Below are 14,588 nucleotides of genomic sequence, written 5' to 3' on the forward strand. Positions count from 1 at the left end.
GGAGTGTTTATCATAAAGTAAATGCAGTCAATAAATAGTAGGATAAAATTTGCACCACCATTAATATTTTATATTTATATTATCCAAGATTAGTATGAAATTTTAGTAGTGCCATTGTGCATGAAGGGTATAGAATTGGTGCTTAGTCATCATCCATGCACTATAATAGAAGCCCCAAGCTCCTCCTACATTATGTAATCTCACTTAGTTCCACTATCTTTTCACTAAGAATCTTCCAAAGGATTTTTACAAGGTTAAACTCATTTGGACGTTACTTTGAGGGATTGCTATTTGAAAGTTATGAGTGGAATGCAATGCTATCATCTTTAATTCCAAAGATTGGCCTTTTAAACAAAATATAACTAGGATTTGGCATAATCTCCAAGATTATGGCCATCTTGAAAAAGAAAAATTAATATTGAAATTTGTAGATGGTCAAGAAGTTGGTGACACTTGGTTCAAAAGCTTCAACCAATCATAGAAAAGTTATAGAGTTCTCTATTCTAAATCACGTAGTAATGTGTGATTGCATTGTCAAGCCTACAACATAGTAACTAGTTTTTAGATCCGCCCAACAAGATGTAACATATTTATACTTAGTTATTTGTTGAGTCGTGGCTAGGTAGAAGTCTCCTAACTCTATCCTAATCTAGTCTTGTATAAGTTACTCCCTGCAATGAAGTAATTTATTTGTAACAAAAATAAATAATAAAATAATAAACTTTTACGTTTTAGCAATGCGTACACAACAACTTTTTCCGATCACCCTTTATAGACCACAAGTATAGAGCAGACACTTTTTCGTATTCGATACTTTTTCGCACCGAGACCTTCACGGCCGCCGGAAACGCTCATTCGGCGTCGGAACGGTGTCGAGAATGGCGTGTGATTCGAGCTGTTATACGTCGCATTGAAGGAGCGCGAAAAGGTCGATTGCTCTGGTGTCTTGCATAGGTCGCGATGACATCAATGAGAGTATTGGGACCCCCACGCTTCGCTCAGGTGGAATGGTGTTTAGCCGGTTCATCGTCGCCGTTACGCGCCGTTGAACGGTTGATTCCACGATCCAACCTCCGACCCGCAAGAATCTCGTCGATTTCCTGTTATGCAACCTCCACTGTGCTCGCTGCGCCTCTTGTAGGAATGATCAGCCCGCTGTTGTGGGTCGGTGCTTTTTCTCCTACCACGTTGCGTTTATGTTCTTGGGCAAGATCAAGTCAATCGAAGTTGTGAAAATTCTCCACTCACGACAATGTGGTAAATCTCTCTTGTAATGGATGGACTTGGACAACATTTGCATGATTCTGAAGTTTGTCTCGTGTGCAGAGCCTTGGGTGTTAGTGATTGGTCTGAGTAGTGGATGGGGTTGTGTTCAACGCAAGTTGAGATCGGTGGAAACGTAACAGTGCGGTGTGCAACCGGCGCATTTGTGCCGCGAGGTGGACGATTTCTGACGTTGGAGCCTTCTTCTGGTGGAGTCATCAACAGTGGTGATTGATCAGTTTGCACCTAGCGGAAGAGGTGCGAGAGGTGTAAATTGGACGTCTGGTGAGAAATTTTCCTGCAACAGAAGGTTGAGTTCATTGATCGAGCGGTGGGTAATGAGCACATTGGATTCGAACACATGGAAGATTTCATACAACAACGCCAATCATTGCGGCATGATGGAGCTTGCCAACACGCCCACTCGACCCCCATGGCGACCAGCGGCGTCCAGTATCACGGCGGCCAAAGAAAACAATGTTCCCGTGCCTCAAAGAAACGACCTCGGCTCAAAGCCCAAATCAGAAGACCTGGCAATACCCCCTCAGTATATGAGCGTCACGGATCTTCTGGCCGCCATGCCCACTCGACAGAGGCTGCCAAAAGCGCAGACTTCGCTCAACAGCTATGCGCTTCACGTAGATCCTCGACATGCAACAAGTCTCAAGTCTCTATGCGCGGCCGGCCAAGACACAGTGCGGCAAGGCCTTGAACCAGCTGACCTCAACAAGTGCGCAGGAGAGGGATCAATCAGAGAGTATTTCAATCGTCGAGATTGTTAACTGTGTGAGAAGGTTGCGCATGATTTCTGACGACCGTGAGTTGGATTTGCTTACAGACTGACAAATACGCATGATGCATCGCCGAAGGCAGATAAGGATGAATTGGCGCCAACTTCCAAAGAGAGCACTCAGCTGCATTCTACAGGCTCAGGTCATCCTTCGCCTCCATTCGGCGCAAGGTCTCTCCATCCCTCGTCACCAGGATCACAAGCGTCATCACGAGCACCATTAGAAGCAGGATCTAATCGGCACCACGCCGGAACCCGCATTTCAGCAAATACGTCGCCTGCGTTCCCAAGAACGCGGCCGCAATCCCCTCCGATACGCACCGCTGGTGGCCGTACCTCTGACAGACGTGCTTCTTTTCCGTCCAGTGCGAGGTCAGTAGCGGTCTGCTCTGGCCAGAACCCTTCAAATTCCGGATCCACTCGAACTTCGCGCGGGTCCCGTACTGTAGCCACAAGCAGGACCATGAACACAAACACAAACACAGGCACCAGCTCCAGACCCGTCTCAACAAGACACAGCTCGATGTCTCCGTCTACCAAAGACGCAAGATCATCGTCCAAATTCGACACTTTTACCGGCAGTGCCCGGCAGTCCACACTCGACACACATAGAAACAAGGATTTTCCTTCAAGAGGCACATTACAAGCAACCTCCACGCCGCTGACAGGGCGATCATCCAGGTGTGTGAGCGGCACCTCAACGCCGAGCCAGAGATCGGGAGGAGGCACTCCAATTGCGTCTGGGCGCTGCAGCCCTCCAACTCCACCCAGCACCTCCTTTCCATCCAAATCTCTTGCCATCTAATCTTCTGTATATCTATCTATCTATCTATATTGAGAGAGAGATGTATGTTAATATATATATATATATATATATATACTTTTTCTTCTCACAAAACTTGATCATGACAAACTGGAATTCGGCATGTATCTAGACATAAAAAAAATTGCAAACCATTGTAGACCACAAATTTTGCCCTCGAAAAACAAACTTTATTGCACTGAAATTGAAACACATGCAGTGATTCTGTATTGGCGCGATCTCCGTAGAGTAAGCGCTGCCACCGCTAAGTTCAATTACAATGATCTCACGAGGCCAACAAAAACATGCTGCAGAAATGGACTCGTAAGAATCAGTTTCAAAAAAAGAAAAAAGAAAAAAGTGATTCTTCTCACAGAGAAAGGTATGGCGATGGAGCTTAGATCATCTCCAGCACCCTCTTCCAGGCAGGGCGGGAAGAGATGGCCGCCCACCAGGCCTTCACATGGGGTCTGCCCTCGAAGCAAACGACGCCCTGTTTGTATTTGTCAAAGAGTTTCCACCCGGTGGTCAAGTGGGAGAGGTCAGCTAGGCTGAAAAAATCCCCAGCTAGGAATTGAGTGTCGGAGAGACGGGCCTCGTAGATGTCCAGCACTTTGCTGAACTTCTCCATAGCTTGAGCGAGCTTCTCCTGGTCTACTGGGGAGGCAGCAGCATATTTCAGGCATTCTTTGCACGCCGCGTTGAAGTTCTGACCTTCTACTTCCAGCCATTGCTCCACCAGGGCTTTCTCAACGGGAGTTGATCCGTAGATGGGAGTGCCTTGCCCTTCAAACTTGTTAGCTATGTACCGAATGATCGCCCTCGACTCTGATTCACCGGAAGCGGAGTATACATTGGACTGAATTCCTCTTCAACAGAAATCAACGAGAACTGGGCCCAAAAGCACATGAAAGATACTTGTCTATCGAGGTCACTGTTGTACTGGAAAACCACTCTCTAAGTTCCACACATTGAAAAATAAGGTGCAAAAGAAAATACAGATTGTGAATTCAAAGAAAAATGTGACTCACCAAACAGGGTCAACGATCCATCTTGTAGGACTGGAATCAAACCAAAAGGCTGCAAAATGAGAGACGTCAGAGACAGGATGCAGAGGTGAGAGAGCTTCAGAGGAGTGCAGAACACTAGAAGTAATGATAACAATCCACAATTTGTATCAAGCAGGTGTGCCATCGAAGACCATTAAAAATTGAAACAGTTTTAGAATTCGCAGAAAGTGAGGTTGTGAGAATTCGTGCTACGAGTGAGGGGCGGAATTTAATAACAATGTGTGAATTCAACTGACCTGTAGGGCTTTGTGCTCGGGTGTCTTGCCTTCGCCCTTGCGAACATTGACAACCTTGAGTTCGAAGTCTTCCACGCCTTTCTCCAAGAGAGCGACGAGCACCCTCCCTGTGCACGTTGAGGACGCAACCCCGTGCAATATCAGCTTCCCCTCCGCCATTGCGCAATCTGGATTTCAAACGAAATCTACTGGGGAATGATCAGAAAAAATCACTCAAAGAATGGAATTTTGTAAATAGTTCAACGATGAATCCAGTCAGCTACACAGCATGCGACTTTCTGATTGTACAACATCGATTGCCACGACGAGAAAACCTGAGAAATTCACTCAACAGCTCTCTGACCAAGTCCCGAGACTTCTTAGACAGCTTTCATAGATCTGGTGCTTGAAACCACTCCAACAATATATAATCTCTATTGCAAATCACTGACGCTCCGAACCAGCCCTGACCTTAACCAACAGCAGCAACCAAAATAGAAAGAAAGGACGAAAGACAGAAAGAAAAATAACGATGCGGCACCAATCTCCTCAAAAAGGAAACCCAAGAAGCGGAGGATAGAAAACCAGAACTGAAAATCTCCACCTGCAGAACAGCAATCACACCTCCGCAACCGATCGAAAACAGACTCGAACACGTGACCACAGCTAGTTCACGACACGGTCCACTAGCACGTCAATGGTTTAAAAGACGACTCCCTCTTGCCATTCCCGAATCTGCCAGGGGCAAACCTCAACACCTGTTCAGTGGATCATATTGGCATATTCTCAAGCCCTCGACATTGCGTAATTTTGATACTTAGCAGCAGAGCGAGGAATCGGGGAGTTGATGTGCGTCGAGGGGGTCGCGATTCTCTGAGGCTCAAGTGGCGTTTCTGCACCTCCGCTGCCACAAAGCGAAGCGGCGACCACGGACCCCACGGAATCTATTTTGTCAGTATTTGCCCTATAGTTCCCTCAGCTGCTTTAAACTTTGAATAACCCCATACATGACCCCATACACGACCCCATGGATGGCCTCATACATGACCCCATACAAGACCCCATGGATGGCCCCATACATGACCCCATACACGACCCCATGTCCATTAAAGAGGACATACCATGGTGGAGAGGGAATAAACAGGGTATAAATATTCCCACGAGCGAAACAGTTCCTCAATGAAGAGTCAACCACTAGATGACCGGACCTTCTATTCAGGTGTCGTTATCTCTTATTGGAGTGACCCAGAAAAGCCATTCAGAAGCTGAGCACGATTTTCTTCTTTTTCCTCCTGATGACCTGACAAGTGTTGAATCTTCATTAATGTGTACCGCTGGCAAAGCGCTGGAGCCGAGGGTGTTGGGCACGTGCGAACTTGTTGCTCTCTTGCCTGCGAACGTGCCTCGATTGATACCCTCGAAATACCATGGAGCGACATCCCCCTCGTCATGCCAAACCTGTACTGTGTAGAATTCAAGGTTTTGAAGTCAACATGAAATCCATTTCAACCTTTATGATGTTGGATTAATCCCTTTGAAATCTATCTATTAAATAATTTATTATCTTATTATTATATAAAAATTAAAATATATATATAATTGAAAATATAAGTTCTATTTTTTTTTAAACATGGTGTGCTAAAATTTCTGCTAAAGGGCAAAAGAGAACATAATCAATGAATGGAAGGATGTTATTTTTAAATTATTAAATGTGTAATAATGATAAAAACACAATTTTAAATTTTTTGTACATTATTCATATATGTATAACTGTATGTATATACATACATTATCATAAAATCTACACAAATATTTTGATTATATGAAAGTAATATTGTGAAAGTAATTTAGAAACTCAAAGTTGAAGATTTTAATTATTAAAAATATAAAATATAAAAAAATATATTATTAATATTTAATAATTGATTGAATAGTAGAAGCAAGATTTTCATCTAGAGACTATAAGGGACAATTGGCTTTTCTTCTAAGAATTATATTATGACCACCATCTGCAAAGTTTTCTGTTCAACTTGTAGCAAAGATGATTTCATATAAAGGTAGGATTTGTGATGACCATTAACAAATCTCAAGTACAATTTTTTAAGAATATAGAAATAGATCCTAGAATCTTTGCATTTGGACATGGACAATTGTATGTTGTCCTTTCACAATGCAATTTGTTGAATATGATCAAGAATCTATATATATATATATATATATATAATATCATGAAATCTACATAGATATTTTAATTATACAAAAGTGACTTGTGAAAGTACTTTAAAAGCTCAAAGTTGAAGATTTTGATAATACAAAAAAAAAATATTGCAAGTGTTCCTTATTAATATTTAATGTAAAATTAAAGAAGTATATGTAATTGAAAATATACAAAAAGTGTACATATAATAACAAAAAAGGTTTCACTGTTACAAGAATCAACAAATTTGAAGCAAGCCATCAATGCCATAAATTTATAAATTTATAAAGCCATGTTATTTATTTGTTGATTTATTTATTGATCAATTTATAAATGAATAAATAAATAAAATTTATAAGTTTATAATGTGGGTAAGCACGGAGAGTTCTAGATGGCATTTGGGTGTGTATTTGTCGAAAAAATTAAACACATGAAATAAGTTGAAATCAGTGGCACAAATTTCTTGAAGTCGCAAATGACAACAATACGTTCACAATGGCAATGTTGAAACATCACGAGCCAGGAAAACAAGGAAGCCAACGCTGACTTAAAAGAAACGCACAAAAGTCACTTTTACTTTCGTGGATGAGAAATGAACAATATAGGATGAACGTATTGATGATAATCACCACAGAGCTTGCTAGGCCTGAGTCGGTCCATCAAATCCGAGACGGATTGGCCCAAGAAAGTGGCCTTTTCTAGGGCTATCTCTGCTGCTTCTGGGAACTTCCCTCATCGAGATTCAAACCAAGCTGCAGTTCTGTACCTTCCTCGGAGCGTTCACACTGACCCTGAACTAGCCGAGCTGTCGCTGCGTGGTCTCTCCTAGAATACCGGTAAATTGGAGAATATGCAACTCAGACTCGGTAGAAGAATCCCCGCCCGGGGGAATACAGTGCCCGGCAAAGCTCAAAGAAGGTGGAAGCTTCTCCATCACCGTTGGGGTGCGTGGGCCCATTTTATGACGGACCTCCTAATCCCGTGAGCCGGGGAATCGAATCCGTGGATTAGTTGACGACCTCTACCAATTTAGCGCATTAGACCGCTGGCTGAAAGCGATCGTGGAGAAGGTCGGCTGGGAACCCTAAAATTGGAAATCCACGGACACAAGGCGCAAGCTCTGTGTCGCGTTACCCGATCACGTCCCCATGGGGAGAAAGAAGTCTTTGGACCCGGCATCTGGTCGAAGAGTCCCTCGCGCAATCGCCAGCGAGAGAGAGGGAGAGCGAGAGAACGACCGTTCGAGACGAGGCTGACGTTTCCGCAAGGGGAACTACAGAAGAAGAAGCCACTGCCAAGACGCGTCAACTCGGGTTGGGTGGAATTGATGGTTAGGGGCTACAGTTACTGTTCACGCTTGGACCGGGATTTGAGGTTTACAAGGGGTTGCAAGTCGTCGCGGTGTTCTCGTCGTGGTCCGCAACTTACTTTGGCTTCGTTACGCAAGACACTCACTATACCATATCCTGCTATCGAGCTTCTTCACCGGTGAGCGGGACAGTGTGATAGGAAGTGCTGGACATGACGTGACCTGTCTCGTTCGGTGCATTTCAACTATGGCAAGATCAATCGATCAAGGAATTATGCTTGTGGCGATCTTATAGCGCAGAATTGAAGCTGTGTGCATTCAGGTGAGGGGCTCTGGCTCTTTTGCCATTCATCTTTTGCTCCTTGGCGACTTTTGTGAATTTTTGATAGGTGAGGAGTCTTGGTTGTCGTAGAGGTGGTGTGTCGTATCGGTTGTTGTCAGATTGGCGACGAGGTGGGATTGAGCATCTTGGAAGTGGTTCTTGAGTCGTTTTCAAGATTGTCGGTGTAGCAGCGTGGGTTTACGAAGTATAGCTTGATGAACCGGCTCTTTTTTGCGTGATGCTTTGTCTTAGTCGAGTGTCGAGTATCGTAGCGCAGTTGGAGGTGAAGTGGAGATTGTGAGGTTAGGAAAACAGTAGAGTTTAAAGGCGCGGGGTTATTCAAGTGGTTGGCAATCTCCACTCGGTGGTTTTCTTTTGGTACTCGCGCAGCTAAGCAGAACTTATTTTCGTTTGCGACGAGTACATTGAATGCACCCATTTATTGGAGAAGTTACGCTTACTGTTGACATGTTCTTGAGCATTCCCTCTTTCATGAGCAGCCTATAGCTTGATTCCATATGTCTGTATGAGTTGGATCGTAATGTTTTCCTCCTTTGAACTTCATGGTTACAATGTGCGGAACGGGTCACATGACACTGAGCCATCTCTTTTTTCGTCCTGTTATTTATTTCATTTCCTTGATCGTCTTGTTGTACGATTTGTGATTTTCTTTAAAATGGTGACGATTGATAGGAGAGTAGTGTTACCTGAATGGTGCACAGCAAAAATTTGTGCCTTTGCTGACACTGTCCGACTGGAGTCTAGAATGCTCGATGTGCTGAACAGAGAGCAAGTGAGGGATAGATGTTAATTAGAGAACACGACGACCTCCACGATAACCATGGGGGTGGTGGCTTCGAACTCTTGTCACGTGGTACACTTCTTTGTAGGACTGACAACGTTTCAGGTAATATTATTGGAACGAATTATCTGTTTTCTTCGAGTAGGGATCAAAACCTTGTACTCAAGGTTATTTTCCTGATCATGTGTAGCTTAGAAGTTTTAGTTGATCATGAAATAAGATGACATGTTCCATTAGACACCTAATGGTCGGTGTGTTCCAGACGTTATTCCTTTCATGTGTGGTTTAATTTGCAGAATGTGGTGAAAATGGGATGTAATAGTACAAAATGTTCGTGCATTTAGCAATAAGATTCATTTTTAGCTTTTATAATGAGTATGTCCTTCTGATTGATGCATCTCTTTAATTCGATTACAATTCGTGTCATTTGGCTGTTATGATTACTAACGATGAATTCTGTATTCTTACGCAGGTTGGTTGTCTTTGTTAACATCTATACTCTTAGGACTTTGGTATTCAAGATTGCTTAGTGCGGCACCTGAACAATTGTAGCAATAGCGCTGTAGTAGCACCAAAGATGTCGGCCACTCCACCAACGTCGGGGGGTGTTCCGCCTGTGGTGTCCCCTCCTACTCCTAATGCAGTTCCTCCGGTTGCTGTGAACCCTCCTGTGGTTCCTCCACCCGTTGCCACACCTCCGACTATTCCTCCGGCAACTCCTGTGGTAAACCCTCCTACAGCTACTGTGCCACCTGCTGCGACTCCTCCTGTTCCAGTTGCTGTACCACCCACTGCGACCCCTCCTGTTCCAGTTGCTGTGCCACCTGTTGTGAGTCCACCTCCTCCAGTTGCTGTGCCACCTGTTGTGAGTCCACCTCCTCCAGTTGCTGTGCCACCTGTTGTGAGTCCACCTCCTCCAGTTGCTGTGCCACCTGTTGTAAGTCCACCTCCTCCAGTTGCTGTGCCACCTGTCGTGAGTCCACCTCCTCCAGTTGCTGTGTCACCTGCTTTGAGTCCTCCTGCTCCAGTTGCTGTGCCACCTACTTTAAGTCCTCCTCCCCCAGATGCTTTGCCCCCTTCTGTGAGTACCCCTCCTCCACCTGCCTTGAGCCCGCCCTCACCAACGAGTTCTTCTCCACCCCAACCTACTCCTGTTCCTCCCAGTGCCCCAGGAGGGACGCCCCCTTCACCCATTTTGTTGAGTCCTCCTCCTGCAGTGAATAGAACTTCTCCTCCTGCTGCTCTTACCCCTCCAGCTTCTACATCGTCTAATTCAAGTAGTACGGCAATAATAGCTGGAGTTGTAGGTGGAGGAGCTTTACTCGCCTTAGTCGCATTGGTTCTTCTCTTTGTCTGTTGCAGAAAGAAGAGATCCAGAAAAGACACTCTTCCTTATATCACTCCACATGGAGGTGGTATCCATGGGGCTGGAAAGATTGCATCAGCTTATAATGCGACTGGGACGAGTGATTTAAAAGGCTATGCGGTGGACGGAAATCCTACGGTGTATCCTCCTGGATCCGTACCCTTACCTCCAGAAGGCGTAGCAAGCGTTGGAAATTCTAGGATTTTTTTCACATATGATGAGTTACACAAAGCAACGAATGGCTTTGATCATGGGAATCTTTTAGGAGAAGGTGGTTTTGGTCGTGTATACAAGGGCGAACTGCCAAATGGAAAATTAGTTGCCGTGAAGCAGCTGACTGTTGGCGGTGGTCAAGGCGATCGTGAATTCCGGGCTGAGGTTGAGATTATCAGTCGAGTTCATCATCGTCACTTGGTATCTCTCGTAGGATACTGCATTTCCGACAAGCAGAGGCTACTTGTTTATGACTTCGTACCTAACGGTACTTTAGATGTGAATCTCTATGGTAAGGCTTGAACTATTATTACTTGGGTTTTCACAGAGGTCGATTCTGATTAAGTAATTGGTGACGTAGGAACCTGAATTTATACCTTGTATCTATAGGCACAATACTAGTATCTGCCTATTGATATTAAGTTTTGAGTAGCTCTTTTTTTATTTATTTTATTTCATTTTATTTTATTGTTTTTGCCGCTCTCTTATGTACATTGCCTGCTTGTTCAAATCAGGGAGAGGGAAGCCAGTTATGACCTGGGATTTGAGAGTGCGTGTTGCCTTGGGAGCTGCTCGGGGGTTGGCATATCTTCATGAAGATTGTCATCCTCGCATTATCCATCGTGACATCAAGTCTTCGAACATACTTTTGGATGACAAATATGAAGCTCAGGTAAGGGATTTCCACGAGCTCCTCTGATTGGTGATTATTATTTGACACTTTTATTTGTGTTCTTATGTGAAGCCTCTATATTGGTGTGCGTACTTGAGACTTGTTTTTATTAATAAGTAAGTAAAAGGATAAAAGTATCTTCCATGCTCTGAAAGCGTCTGTCTTGTGCAGGTTGCTGATTTTGGGTTGGCTAGGCCAGCGTCTGACACAAATACTCATGTTTCAACTCGCGTGATGGGGACTTTCGGATACCTGGCTCCAGAATATGCTCAGAGTGGCAAGTTGACAGAAAAGTCAGATGTCTACTCCTTTGGAGTGATGCTATTGGAGCTTATTACTGGGCGAAAACCTGTTGATACACGGGATCCCAACGGAGCTGTGAGCTTGGTAGAATTGGCACGACCATTAATGACAAAAGCAATGGAGGATGGAGATCTAGACGAGCTTGTTGACCCCAGGTTGGGCGATAACTATGATCCCAAAGAGTTGTTCCGAATGATCGAAGTAGCTGCGTCTTGTGTACGTCAAACAGCTAATAAGCGACCCAAAATGGGGCAGGTGTGTTGCCAGCTTTCAAAGACCTAAAAGTATGACACACTTGTTTATCAAATCGAGATCTTGTGATGCCCTGCTCTGGTCTGATCAGCATTCAATTGATATTGGATTAGGGGTGACTATGTATGCCAAACTACCCTTGATGCCATATGCTAGAGCCTCAGTCAGAGGGAAGAGGATGAAAGAATGTCATGAACAGCTACTTCAGTTGTAAAGAATGTTTGCATTGCTTGTTCTTACATTTGGAAGTTCCCGGATTTGTTGGTTTGATATAAACAGGTTGTTAGAGCTTTGGAAAGCGAAGAGGAGAATGCCGGTCTTTATCAGAATCTGAAACCTGGACACAGCTCCGAATACGAATCGGAGTTTGACAGGTATGAAGGTTCCAACTACGATACTCAAGCGTACCTTGCTGACTTGAAGCGAGGGAAGAAATCCAACCCAAGCGACATATCGTATGAAAGTGATGATACTAGTGAATATCCTACCGAATCAGTTCCAAGTTCTAGCGGTGAGTATGAGTCAATGATCAGACCCAAGACAGAGCCTATGGGACGTGCCAATATGGGGAAGGAGCGTGGCCCAATTTCAATGAGGACGGACAGAGGATTTTCTATGACCGGTAGAGGCAGTCGGTCTGAAAATTACTCAGTTTTGCCAAGTATGCCTCCTACAAGACCTGCGCCTCCGAGACCTGACAGTAGCAGCGATCAAAGTGGCAGCTTAAGATCTGATACAGTGTTCAAACCTCCACCTCCTCCACCAAATTACAATGAGGATTATGTTTCTATTGATTTTAACTCCATTGAAAGTAAGAAAGAAGACCGCAGGAGGTTTATGGAATAATGATCAGGTTATTTTTCTGCTGTGCAATGAGGGCCTCGCAAGTGTAAGACCTTCCTGTACCTGGTCGTGGGGTACTCCTTTCTCTGCCTGCCTGAAGTGTTCATGACAGGAGAGCTTTCGTAGATGCACTACGCTTGGTGGAATATCAAAAGGTAGAGAAATCGCAAAGAAATGAAATCATCCAGGCATGCGTTTTTGAACGCGACTTAGTGTGATCATGCTCAATTTAGAAGATAGATGCATCATTCTTTTGGATGAGGGTAAAAGTCGTTTGTTGTAGATCACAAGTGCTGTAGCATTCAAGGACAGTTTTGTAGTGTCGATTTTGTAAATTGCTCTCATGATCGTAGTGCTCAGGGTGGCTTTGTTTCATAATTCTTTGTACCAGTAGTCTATTTCTAGTTCACAATATCAATTCATCTGCAAGCTCAATTGCAGCTTTTATACAAGTGTAAATGCTGGGTTTCGTTTTCCTTGCTGTTATGTGCTTGTCATTAGCCCTTAGCGTGAAATTAACGGTTCAGTTCTACAGTTCAAGTTTCCCGATATACTTGACGTTAAGACCTTTGATAGATGTGGAAACGGCCACCCCAACTTCAGCCGTCGGTTGCAGTTTTGAGGAGATGGAACAATTACTAGATCGGGAATCGAGGCATGGGCGCCCAAGCATAACAACTTGTGCATTGTATAGTCCACGAAAGAAGCTTCAGCATTTACTCATTCTTTCTAGTTGAGTCAACTACGCGACTGTGAAGGATTCCGTAGTGGTTCTCACATTGCATTATGTTTGATGGAGCGATGTGATAATGGTGCCGTGCTGCTTCACTCCATGATGGAGCTGAAGCCTGATTCGGACTTGCATTTTTCGCAGCTCGTGTTACCTGTGAGCTTGCTGAAATTCTAGGACTCCCCTTGACGCACCATGTCACAGGAGCAGATCGAGCCTGCCACTCTACTCTGCTTTGTCACAATTTCCTCCGTATCAGCAGCGACTGTATCGGAGAGCTCATCAGCACTTTTTTCTTCGACTTCAGTAAAGAGCCCACACAATTTTTGTAAGAGCTGGAAGGCGAAATCATCTTGGCTTTGCATCAACAGTTTGTTTGTCAACACTGCGTATTGGTTTCGCTGTTAACGAGGAATCATAGCACGGCATGCCATCGCTTTCACTGAACAGGAGGTCACGCCAGATTGCACAACAGCTTATTCTGTGCAACAGTGTCGCGTCTCGTCGTGTGGATTGAACAACGGCTTATTCTTTCTAGACATGAAATTTCGCCTTTGACGTGATTCTGCCGCGATCTCAGCTTCAAAAGGTCCGGACAGAGTCGATGCCATGTAGGGTTGGAGCTGCCGTTCCTAGGAGCGTGGGAGGTTGTGGAGCAGCAAATGTGAGAGATGGTGGATCATTGACTATTTGCAATAAACAATAGATTCCATCGGCAGTAAACCATTTCCGCTTGAAAAGTGCCGCCATACCACTGTTGCGATTAGTGCTATGCCCAACATAAACTGCAGGCTCTTGGCTTCGTGCCGAAGCTGATCATTGCAACAGTGGATCCAACTAGATGTAAGGGTCGAAAGGAACCGACCTTTTCACTTGCTTCAGAGGTAAGTATGAGCCAACGACTTCTTGATGCTCAGGGGAATCAGCTGAACAAATTTTAAACAATCCTTGATCAAATTCTAAATAAATCCTAATCAAATCTTAAACAAGCTCTAGTCAAATCCTAACCAAAACCTAAACAAATTCTAAACAAATCCTAATCAAATCCCAAACAAACTTTAGACAAATTCTAATCAAATCCTAGACAAATCCTAAAATTTAAACAAATTCTTAACAAACCCTATGGTAGTTTAAAACCTCAATGATTAACAATCAAATCATTGATTTCACTTCAAATTTTGCATATCTCTCAATAACTAAGCTGGCAAAAAAACCAAATGTTTTTAAAAAGATCAAACTTACCAAATAGAAGATAAATCTTAAAATTTGTTTCGGTGATGGCTAGCCTCATTTTCCAATCTGGATGTTGATCTCCTTGAGCCAAAATCTCTTAATTCCACAATTAAATACCTCTCAAAATTCACATGTATGTTAGAAATCAAGTCTATTACCTACATATATAAATTTTACTTCAATCCAACTAGCACATTGCTAAAGA

General features: G+C 43.9%; 3 protein-coding genes across 10 annotated transcripts; 2 read left to right on the forward strand and 1 right to left on the reverse strand.

Moving 5' to 3' along the window:
* The first annotated feature begins 950 nt into the window (after positions 1-950).
* On the forward strand, positions 951-4,094 carry LOC112292839 (uncharacterized). 3 transcript variants are annotated; one of them, XM_024541710.3, is made up of 3 exons: positions 951-1,164; positions 1,327-1,993; positions 2,102-4,094. In XM_024541710.3, exons 2-3 carry the CDS (start codon positions 1,602-1,604, stop codon positions 2,856-2,858), a joined length of 1,149 nt encoding a protein of 382 aa, XP_024397478.1. In that variant the 5' UTR covers positions 951-1,164; positions 1,327-1,601; the 3' UTR covers positions 2,859-4,094. The 3 variants fall into 3 exon arrangements, with proteins under 3 accessions (XP_024397478.1, XP_090112381.1, XP_073395411.1); XM_090256255.1 differs by having other exon boundaries at positions 951-1,993; XM_073539310.2 differs by having other exon boundaries at positions 952-1,963.
* Positions 3,025-5,104, reverse strand: LOC112292841 (glutathione S-transferase F10). Of its 6 annotated transcripts, none has more exons than XM_024541716.3 (4): positions 4,899-5,104; positions 4,162-4,328; positions 3,887-3,935; positions 3,025-3,683 (listed from the first exon to the last, which is right to left on the reverse strand). In XM_024541716.3, the coding sequence occupies exons 2-4, from the start codon at positions 4,318-4,320 to the stop codon at positions 3,253-3,255; spliced, it is 639 nt and encodes a 212-aa protein (XP_024397484.1). In that variant the 5' UTR covers positions 4,321-4,328; positions 4,899-5,104; the 3' UTR covers positions 3,025-3,252. The 6 variants fall into 6 exon arrangements, with proteins under 6 accessions (XP_024397484.1, XP_024397482.1, XP_024397479.1 ...); XM_024541714.3 differs by having other exon boundaries at positions 4,162-4,346; XM_024541711.3 differs by lacking the exon at positions 4,899-5,104 and adding an exon at positions 4,745-4,805.
* A 2,339-nt stretch (positions 5,105-7,443) lies between these two features.
* Positions 7,444-12,879, forward strand: LOC112292524 (uncharacterized). The gene is made up of 5 exons (XM_024541091.3): positions 7,444-7,968; positions 9,243-10,641; positions 10,865-11,022; positions 11,194-11,580; positions 11,857-12,879. Exons 2-5 carry the CDS (start codon positions 9,348-9,350, stop codon positions 12,421-12,423), a joined length of 2,406 nt encoding a protein of 801 aa, XP_024396859.1. The 5' UTR covers positions 7,444-7,968; positions 9,243-9,347; the 3' UTR covers positions 12,424-12,879.
* The last annotated feature ends 1,709 nt before the right edge of the window (positions 12,880-14,588 follow it).

This window comes from Physcomitrium patens, chromosome 15 (assembly GCF_059467195.1).
Source record: "Physcomitrium patens ecotype Gransden chromosome 15, ASM5946719v1, whole genome shotgun sequence".
NCBI lineage: Eukaryota > Viridiplantae > Streptophyta > Bryopsida > Funariales > Funariaceae > Physcomitrium > Physcomitrium patens.